This window comes from Halichondria panicea, chromosome 2, assembly GCF_963675165.1.
Source record: "Halichondria panicea chromosome 2, odHalPani1.1, whole genome shotgun sequence".
Lineage (NCBI taxonomy): Eukaryota > Metazoa > Porifera > Demospongiae > Suberitida > Halichondriidae > Halichondria > Halichondria panicea.
In genome coordinates, this window is record NC_087378.1 from 6,076,214 (window position 1) to 6,087,375 (window position 11,162).

The following is an 11,162-nucleotide window of genomic DNA, read 5'->3' on the forward strand; positions in this document are numbered from 1 at the left end:
GACTCAATATGTTGGCATGATATATTCAATAATATATACAAACAAACGAGGATCACATTTCAGTTTAATAGTAAATCTGTACGAATCTATGATGTCTATCACCTACAGAGATCAGATCTAGTTTTACCGTTTGCCGCGGATATATTTCTTTTCGTCGTCATTACCATGGATGCATTTCCGTCGTTATTATCATGTCTGTGCTTGGAAGAGGGGGTGGGCATAGCTAGACAGAAACATTACCCACCTTGTAAATAACTGTATCAGCTCGGCTTTTAAGTGAATGGGAGCTTTATTGTATTACGGTGTCAATGCACACACTTGAGGTTCAATTATCATATAGGGTGTGTGTTTAGTGTGTAGCATAAAAATATTGTGATTAAAGGAATAATCAAAGGGTGGGAGAAAGTGTATATTTATGTAGGAAATCAGTGTTTTCCTGCGACCAGTAGGCATGTCTCTTACTGGTATGACAATAACAACTGCCTAACTGTCTCCTGTCGGGAAATGTTGTGTGCATGATCAACCCTCACTGTTTGCGACGATGATCGATGAAGGAAGGAAACTGGATCACGAATAAATTAAATATGTTTATGAAATAATAACAGGCATGAAAGTGGCCAATTTAAAGAGACACAATATCCCTTTTAATTCATTAATGGTCCGTTGATTTTCTTTAGGCCTTGGTATGTAATTTGTAAGTGTGCCATAACAACTTTACTCAGGTGGCGCTGATTATACGGCCAAGTGACCTCTTGCACGAGAAAGATCCCTTCCACCGTGGTTCATCGAGCTTGTATTCATGTTGGCCTCGTGGGGGTGGGAATGGTTTAATAAGATCATTCATTCACATCCTGGATGTGTCATGTGCCTGCATGTGCATGTGTGTGTACGTGCAGGCAAGTGGGTGCAAGTGTTTGATTGAAATGAAATATGTATTGTAATCGACTGTTTTGAATAGAATCCATCAAATTGTAGATTGTTGATGCAATTTGGGAATGCCATTTCTGTTTGCGTGTACTTGTGTATTGAGTGTGGGTGTAGGTGTTTGCATACATGGTTATGTATATAACTGTGTGTGTGTGTGTGTGTGTGTGTGCTGTGTGTTTATGGGTGTGTTTTGCGTGTGTAGCAGCCTGTGTGCATGTGGGTATGTGTGCTTGTGTGTATTCTTGTGTGCTTGTGTGCCTCTGTTTTCCTTTTTTTTCCTGCCACCCTGGTCTGTTTTGGGGGATTAAAAGTCTGTGAAACATAAGATCAACTTGGTGTGGCCTAGCAAAGATTATGTTATGTGCTCCACCTTAAGAGACATATGATCCACGTGTGTTGATATCAATGCAATTTAGGAGAGATACGTACGTACTTTTATGTGATGATTAGTCATAATCATTTTGTGAGGGCATGCTAGTCCACGAAGGAATGATTGTTTTCGTTTTTGCATTTTTTTAGTATTCATGTAATTTGCGGTATGATAGTTTGTCATAATTATCTCAGTTTATTGCACCACCCAAACCTACACTTTGACAGTTTGTTGTTCACTGTTTTGTGCCCACTTTAAGTTGGTGTACCCACTGACACAATTTGTTCAACTTAATAATGGATTAAACCTCCAGGGAATTTTTGGCAAACCTTAAAATGTTACACTTACTTACATTATTTGGAAGATTTAGCATTGACCATCTCTTTAACCACAGTTACTACCGGTAGAGCGTTTTTAACAGTCATAATTTGTACTGAACTTGCTATGAACAACAAATGTAATTGCATGTTTATAACAGATATGTGATCAGCGATTAGCACTGCGACGTCAGTCTGTTAACCTGAAAAACATGCCAAATAATAGTATTGCATAGACTTCTCGGCAGGCTATTATTTGAATATCGAGAAGAGGCACGCTTACTGAAGAATGCTAGGATTTTGATTATCATTGTACGTGCAGATAGTAGCCTAAGGCAGTGATGACATGTGCACATGTTGTAAAACATGTTTTTGTGGGTACATTTTGTTGGGTTCTGTGTACAAATAGCTCACAACATGAGCTTGAATACTTGCACACTCTTGTGTACGTTACCTCATCACTATTGGTACACTCATGAAGTGATGTTGTTTATCTCTTGACGACAGAAGTATGTCCATAACTCGCTCAGTTCAAAGACCTTGTTTTGGTAAAAAATGCAATTTATTCATTTCGAGTGACAATTTTGTAGACAAACATTGCATTATCGATTCTTGCTGAAATAGACATGTTTTACTGTGATAATCCCACCGCCATTGTGAATGAGCTAATTGATCATCTCACTATTACATGCAATTTTCTTCTTGTCATACAGATTTAGAGACTATAGTTGATCTGATGGTCTTGTAATGTGCATTGTGTAAATCATATAGATGTGCAGCTAATCAAGTACACAAACTGAGTGACATTTTTGCAGTGATGAGAGACTAACTAGCCTACAAGCTTACCCTCTTTGTGTGAAACATATCTGCTTTATACACCGACATCTTAGTAAGTACAGGCACGTACGTTGGATGGATGATTACCCATGGGTTGCTATTGAATCAGCTAAACTCTATTGTCCATGCAACTGGTTTGTACGCTCCCACTAATAGCATACGAGTATAATAGTAGTTGTTATTTCTGCTCCGTTAGCTAATGTTGTCTTATGTTTTCTCTCGTGTTTGTTTCTATATTGGAGCATAAGAAAATATTGTGAGCGTTTCTATTAGTTAGCCTTGAGTCGGTTTGCTAACCTGTTGCCATGGCATTGCATAGGAATTAGAGAGGAGAAGATCTCTGCATAGCGAAACCTCTTTACTTCAATGCATGTACATAATTATATATATAATTATGTTAAATATGAACTTACACCAGTCATATAATTATATTACTGTCTAGGTTTGCTGTACTCGATGAATGCATGTGAACGCATTAAAGAGCAGGAAGCAAATAGGCCAATAATTTAACCACAAGGTCACATATAAACACAATATAGATCACCAGCTATAGCTATATAGTTCCTTTTTAGGAAATGTGTACTATATTGTCTTCACAAAGAAGTCAAAGTATCGTTAGTAGCCCATCGATATAACCATGTAGGAATAAAACAGTCACTGTGTTATCTTATGCTGTATATAGCCATGTGTAACCGTATATTCACAAACAATACTCAGCATGCTTGTTTAACTTAAGAAAATTAAGCTTAGGTACACATTCGGTACTGTCTTGTCTCATAGCCTAGCACTCAAAACCTACATTATAACTGTTCGATTCATTACCCAATGTAATCATTCAATTATGGGGTATGCAATCCTTTTAGTGACTCATTTTACTATTGTAGAGAGCTCGAGACAGGTGCGGAGTCAATTAGTATCACTATACAAGACTAGTGTCCTTCAGTACAACACTGTGAGCATTGTGCACATAATAATGAATGTTAATAACATTCATGCGTCTCACTGGTAGTCTAGGTGCATGCATTACTCGGTATTCATGAAGGCAGGTTAATGCACTGTTCCTGCCATAGCATCCTCTTTCTAAAACAGGTGCCCAAACAATCCAAAAAGAAACCATACTTTTAACTGTACTCTTGTACTCTGAGGTCATACACACAGTTTTACCATCTAGTTTTACGTAAGTTTTGAGTTTCTTGTGTGGAAGTAATGGTATATATAGATCCCTGCACATTTTTAGAATCAGTGGAAGCTAGAACTTAGGTATATGATTGACTCTGGGTGGCGAGCAGAATATTGGCACCTCCCCATAGTTAAGATGTTGCTCAAACCCTCTCACATATATACCACCTTTGTAATGCCCATGCACAAAGGGATGGTCCATTAGTTGATAAGAGCAACACACATGCGGAAACCCACACCATCTGAATGTATAATGTGTACACACGCCGTATGAGGAAAAAACACATCTTGATCGTCCATAACAACTGCAATCTGCCAAAAATTTTTGTCTAAGTGTATCACCAAGGTGACGTAATTGCTGATTTGGTTGTTCTTTTGAGTGTTGTGTCAGTTACTAAGTTTGTTCACGTAGTCAGCCAAACATTAATTTATGTATTTATAAATCGGTCGCATCCGCTTTAGATCTACTTAGTGTTTACTAATTTTGGAGAAATGCATGTAGAGCCAATTAAACGTCACTAAATAGATTAGCAATTTCACGTCACTAAGGAGTATAGGTGCATGGTTTGTTTAATCAGGGCCAAAGAGTTTATTTGAAGTATCAAACTTAGACAGATATCTCTCATCATAACTTAATAACTATGCCCTTGGAAACTTTAAATGTGCAAATGCATGATGATGTAACATTGGACTACACTGCTCACAAGACTATCAGATCTTAGAAAAGTCGATGATTCTGACTGCACATTTACGTAATAATGTTTCTATCTGTTTCTCTATTGATAATAATTTATGTCAAACATTGTTGTAAACACCCTTAGTGTATAGCAGGCTATGGACATGCCTCTGAGTAACTTAAATTAAATTACTAGCAGCAGGAGTAGATGAATTACCTATAGTCTTTTTAATGTGCCATTTTTAAACGTTTCAAATCACATTACAAACACACAAACAGGTGAAAAGTAAACAATTATTACAGAGTTGCAATGAGAGAATTCATGTGATTATGATGATGTGTGCGAGTGCTCAATACTGACAGAATAAGTTCGTGATGACTGAGGTCTGTAGCCTTCTCGAATGAGTTAGTGAGTGCATTAGTGTTCGCTTTGTGTCCAATCAGTACTAGGACCACTTCGATGTTGTTGAAATATGTGGCCACATGTAGAGGAGTCCAGCCATTCTTGTCTCGAGTTTCAGTCGATATCAGATGCGATGCACATACAAGTTCTGTTAATTTTGCATAGTTCTTTGTAGCTGCTAGATGCAGTAGTGAGCAATATGGAGTATTGTTCTTTAGGAAAGTGTTCAAAGAGTGACATTCATTGTGCTTTCTGTAGTAGTCTTGAACGAGCTGGATCACAGAATCTTCACTTTCAATCGATGAATCAGTTGTGGATGATTTAGTCACTTGATTTTCCAATTCTCTTCTGAAGCGTGTCAAGTTAGCATCTAGTAGTAGCCTTGCCATTTCAATGTTCTCAGCGAGATCGATAGGTATCTCCCCAGCCATGTTCTCTGAGTGCAACATTGTGTCAATATCTTTGCAAGAGCAGATTATCAACTCGGCTGCTTCGTAATCGTCCATTGCAGCTGCAACATGGAGTACGTTCCAGTCTTCTGGATCACGAACTGAGACATCTGCTCCAGCATTAATTAGCATTTGCAGGGAGTTGAGCTGCCCTTCGAAAATGGCTCTCATGACTGGAGGAAGGCCACTGGGTTCTTTCTCATTCATAGCCTCAGGCCCAAAGTCTTTCACCAATTGCTTGATTTCTTTTAGATCTCCATTAGTGACTGCTTGCTGGATTAACACTCCTAGAGGAAAGTGTACTCCTTTCTTGGTCTTCTTTTCTTCGACTGGGACCAGTGACTCAGATGTTGAGAGAACTGGGAGGCTCATTCTCCTCTTGTTTAGCCTTTCAAGGCTAATTCTTCTTGTCTTTGAGTCATTGGAAGACATTAGTTTGGCTTTTTCTGTTTTCAGAATTGTTGTTCAGATGTGTTGACTGCAGCGAAAGAGCCCTTTTTATAATTGCAGTGGTCAGGAAGTAGACTCGCTAACCACTCCCATATTTTCCAGAAGCACTAATTAACTAATAATTATTGGTTTTCTTGTACATAATTATAGTACTTCTTCTAGCCGAGTTTTTAGTGTCTGTAGGGCCTAAGCTTAAAACTTTATTTTTCAGTTGGGTTTTATTTTCGCCAATTTTGCTCAAAAGCGGAAGATACAATGCTGTTAATTAAGCTAGCCTAGTTAGTCTCACGGACCCGACCCTGAAATATAGGCTGGTCTACGAGACTAGAGCTAGCCTCGATACCTGAGCGGCTTGTCAGTCTAGAGGTTAACACAAAGCTAGCTGGTCTCGAGGACATACAGAACTAAACTCAGCAAGAAAGAGAAGGTAGCAATTAATGACCTTAATCAAGTTAACTATATAAGGTCAAGTGCTTCCCACCTCCTCTGAGTCTCATGCCAGGATATGTACTTTGCACTGAATCTGCACTGTCAGTTAACCTTAGGTAATAATTATGACCTAAACGATTTTCTCTCTGTTACAGTTTAATACGGAGTATTAAAGAAAAAAAGGATGAAGTAAATTGTCATAATAATATTATAATTATTAGTGGCTAAGGTTAATTGTGTCCTCCCTTCTCTGCTGCACTGACACCATAGATACTTAGATACTAGCGTCTATGCTGCTACATTACAAAACTAGCTGATCAACACATCTACTTTGTCAATATATGCCAGGCAAAACAATTAAACCATTATGATTAAACCAACCACAATAATTATGGCTTTCAGGCTTTCAGCACTAGCAGGCCGTAAGGCTATGAGTATGCCTCTGAATAACCTTCAAATACTCAATTAAACTATTGGTAGCTTATAGTCTCACCATTCTTCATTTGTATGAAATCACATTGTACAAACACAAAGAAACACACAAACAGGTGAAAAATAAATAATTATTACTGAGTTGCAATGAGAGAATTCATGTGATTATGAGGAAGTGTGCGAGTGCTCAATACTGACAGAATAAGTTCGTGATGACTGAGGTCAGTAGCTTTCTCGAATGAGTTAGTGAGTGCATTAGTGTTCGCTTTGTGTCCAATCAGTACTAGGACCACTTCGATGTTGTTGAAATATGTGGCCACATGTAGAGGAGTCCAGCCATTCTTGTCTCGAGTTTCAGTCGATATCAGATGCGATGCACATACAAGTTCTGTTAATTTTGCATAGTTCTTTGTAGCTGCTAGATGCAGTAGTGAGCAATATGGAGTATTGTTCTTTAAGAAAGTGTTCAAAGAGTGACATTCATTGTGCTTTCTGTAGTAGTCTTGAACGAGCTGGATCACAGAATCTTCACTTTCAATCGATGAATCAGTTGTAGATGATTTGGTCACTTGATTTTCCAATTCTCTTTTGAAGTGTGTCAAGTTAGCATCTAGTAGTAGCCTTGCCATTTCAATGTTCTCAGCGAGATCGATAGGTCTCTCCCCAGCCATGTTCTCTGAGTGCAACATTGTGTCAATATCTTTGCAAGAGCAGATTATCAGCTCGGCTGCTTTGTAATCGTCCATTGCAGCTGCCACATGGAGTACGTTCCAGTCTTCTAGATCACGGACTGAGACATCTGCTCCAGCATTAATTAGCATTTGCAGGGAGTCGAGCTGCCCTTCGAAAATGGCTCTCATGACTGGAGGAAGGCCACTGGGTTCTTTCTCATTCATAGCCTCAGGCCCAAAGTCTTTCACCAATTGCTTAATTTCTTTTAGATCTCCATTAGTGACTGCTTGCTGCATTAACACTCCTAGAGGAAAGTGTACTCCTTTTTTGGTCTTGACTGGGACCAGTGACTCAGATGTTGGGAGAACTGGGAGGCTCATTCTCCTCTTGTTCAGCCTTTCAAGGCTAATTCTTCTTGTCTTTGAGTTAGTGGAAGACATTTTAACTAATTTCACTTTTCTGTTTTTAGAATTGTTGTTCAGATGTTTGCTGCAGCTAAAGAGCCGTTTTTATAACGACGTCCTCAACATTGCGCATGCGTACAACCTTAACTTTCATTACCCATGTTTAATACAACTCAGATGCATAGTGCCTAGATTTATCTCTGATGAGTTGAGTTGGACGGTGAGAGTTTCTCGAAGAGCTAGATACCAAGACCAGGTTCTACCAGAAAGACAAGACTCTAGAACATTAGCGATGGCAAAGAAACGAGTTAGTCTACAAAGCGTGTGGAATGTGCCAACCATGCATGCTTCTAAGACTCTATCTACATTTTGCTTGTGTTTGAGCAGAGATGCAAACAAAGGTTAGTCATATATGACATAGGAGGTATAGTTTTATAATAGAAGTTTAATAGTAGTCTCGAATTCCAGCCTCTTTTTGGAAAAGAGTCTGGTAAACTTCGTGTCAGCCCTTAGGCCACTCCAAGTGACTCTGGTTTCTGGTCCTGAAGTTTCTCATTGCATGCGGGCGGGCGACTTTTCTCATTATGCCTCGGTGTGCATGCGCAAGCAAGGTATACGGTAGTGTGTTTGTGTGTGTGTGTGTGTGTGTGTAGACTGCTACAGCTGCTCAAGGATCAATGAAGTGCAAGTAAGAGTTTCTATAGGCTTCTATAGTCCTATAGTCATGTTTTCTTGGATTTTAATTCGTGGATTTGCAAAATAATACTTCGTTCTCGAGTTATGCCTAGTTTTGCTTACTTGGAATGCCATTGCAGCCTTTTCAGAAGAGCACGTAGCCAAAATTGTTTACTGAGTGTTGCTACTCTACTTAGTAGTTAGCTCTGCACTAGAACGCTAGTTATTGGTAGCTGCAAGAGTGAGAAGAGAGCTGCAACTGCCAAGGCTCTGCTGACTTGCAGCCATTAATTTTAGACTTGAACTTTTGGCATCGATCGTTTTTAACAACAACCATCATCGATCATTACCCATTCTTTGGATTTTGCAAATAATTATAATATGTGTGTATAAAAGCTAGCTTAGTAGCTTTATGTTATGTAGCTTTGGCACCTTCACCGAGGCATCAGCACCAGTGGTGCTTTCATTATATCATTATTGGTTATCTTTATGAATATCATTATGCACCTATCAATGCAAAGCCCCACTACCCCCCTCCCGTGACAAGGGGGGGGCTTTGTCAATTATGAGGTGCAAAGGACTCTCCCCGGGGCTATTTTATTTGACAAACCCCTGGCAAATACCCCGGGGCATGACAGTTGAACACAATAATAATTGCAATACTTTAGTATACAGACACATGCAGCTATGATATACTGACTTTACAAAGTTCCCACCCCCAGGGCTAGGTTTTACTAATAAAGCTCCCACAAAGCCCCCCCTTGTCGGGGTAGTGGAGCTTTGCATTGATAGGTGCATTATCACACTCATGTTCTGACACTTGCAATTATTACGTACATGTATAGACACATAATTTTTGAGAAACTTACTGTTTGCATATTGATTAACTCTGTCACTCCAGTCTTTACGACTTCCTTCAGCTGTCCAGGTATTCTAGGGCACTATAGCGCCAATTCTAGCTATAGTTTAGACTCTTAACGTGCTCTACAGTGTCTCTACATCAGGGGCGTTACTAGCAATGAGGCAGAGGAGGCCCTAATTGCCTCCTGTACAATTGAACTTCAAGTGTCTGTGACTCACCTCACCTTTTAATACACATGTAGCTCTGGCTAGCTAACTTCTGTATACCGTATTACTAGAATGTTTTGCAAACTTTGTGATGGTTGATCAATTTGCAACAATAAAATCCGCAATATCTAAATTATTACTAGTAAAATACCCTTACCAGAACGCAATATTTAGATAGCAAAGGGCCACATTTTCTGCTGATTTGGCTCATTCGCAAAGGCATTCTAGTAATACCATAGATAGAAGAGAAAGAGATTGGCAGCGGAGTGCACTTCCGGTACCATCCGTGTTTCGCCTCGAGGCTTACTTCTAACGTGGGAGTCTAAACATGAATAATTCATGAGAATTGTTTTTGCCGTCTTTTTCTTCGCGTAAAAAACATTAAGGATTTCACCGACTGTGCGATCCTTTACGTGATGCCATGCATCTTCTTTATAGTCATGTGTCAGAGCCTCTGTCAGAGGCTTTTTCATGCTTGTGTTCCTCCTATAGCACCTACAGTGCAACAACCAAAGAGAGTAGAACTTTTGTTTTTTTACGTTTTTGTCTATATCTTCTAAACTAAATGTGATTGAATCAATTTGAGTGCAGGTACTGAAAGTTCAACTATTGGCGCTTCCAGTGGACCACCACCTGTTACATCATATGACATCATCATTCCAAAATGGCTGCTAGAATATGTGTACATTAGAAAATATGTTAGGCATGGAACTATCTTATATGTTTGAGTTAAGGAAATTTGTTGTGCAAGTACTTCATTACCTTGCACATCTTTTGAGCTCCAGCGGAAGTGCTGGCTGTTAGTAGGTTCTGAGATACACAGAATTTTGTAAATTTTTAGTAGCAAATGTGATGCATTGATTTTTTGATAGTTAAGGTCTGATTTTTGAGGAGCATGTACTACAATAGTATACTTTTCATTTGTGCTAACTTACAGGAGCTAGACCAGTCTCTTCTTTGCTAGAGCAGCCCTTCTTGTCAAAAATGGTGATTTTGCTTCATTTTGCTGCTCTTTGATGATTGATTGCTTATAATTATTATTCCGCTTACTAGTTGAATACCAAAGAGGTAATGCACTTGTCAAAGTAATGCCCCACCTCCCCCCTACCGGGGATAAGTGGGGATTAGTTGGGGATTAGACTTGAATTTGCTCCCCTACAGGTCAATTAAAGATCACATGATATCTGCCCACACTCTTCCTTCCAACAGTATACAGTGACAGCAAAATTTAATCCTGAAGCAATTTCTGCCTTGACTTCACTAGCTCTATAGGAGTAAGCTTATAGCTGTCAATGTAAGAACATGTTTATATAGTGATTCTGTACTTGTTATCTTCTCGCTACAGTGAAACCATGAAGAAATAGCTATAGTGTGATACAATGCAGGTCTAATCCCCACATATATAACCCCCATGTTGCACCAGGGGCTACCAGGGGATTAGACCAAATAAACACGCCCAACGGTAGGGGTATTAGATCATGTGATTGGTCTAATCCCCACCTATCCCCAGTAGGGGTGGGGCATTAGATTGACAAGTGCATAACAACTCACTTTGCAGACACTAAAACCATAGATAAACGAACAGATATTGATTTATCTATGCTAAAACATATGGAATGCCATAGTGGACAATACTAGAGTTTGATTCCGATTGTTGATGGCGATTATCGATTTCCTTTCAAGTGATCGATTGTTGGAATCGATTGCCACCATCGATTGTCATAGAGGAATCGATTGCAGGAATCGATTGCCACCATCGATTGTCATAGAGGGATCGATTGCCACAACCGATTGCGGGAATCGATTGTAGAGTGGTAGAATCGATGTTTGGAATCGATTGCCACCATCGATTGCCATAGAGGAATCGATTGCAG

At 39.3% G+C, this 11,162-nt stretch overlaps 2 protein-coding genes across 2 annotated transcripts; both read right to left on the bottom strand.

The window, feature by feature from the left end:
* Window positions 1-4,543: 4,543 nt before the first annotated feature.
* On the bottom strand, window positions 4,544-5,651 carry LOC135331458 (protein phosphatase 1 regulatory subunit 16A-like). Its single transcript, XM_064526631.1, has one exon. It carries the CDS (start codon window positions 5,588-5,590, stop codon window positions 4,604-4,606), a length of 987 nt encoding a protein of 328 aa, XP_064382701.1. The 5' UTR covers window positions 5,591-5,651; the 3' UTR covers window positions 4,544-4,603.
* On the bottom strand, window positions 4,544-7,617 carry LOC135331460 (protein phosphatase 1 regulatory subunit 16A-like). The gene has a single exon (XM_064526633.1). It carries the CDS (start codon window positions 7,579-7,581, stop codon window positions 6,604-6,606), a length of 978 nt encoding a protein of 325 aa, XP_064382703.1. The 5' UTR covers window positions 7,582-7,617; the 3' UTR covers window positions 4,544-6,603.
* Window positions 7,618-11,162: the final 3,545 nt, after the last annotated feature.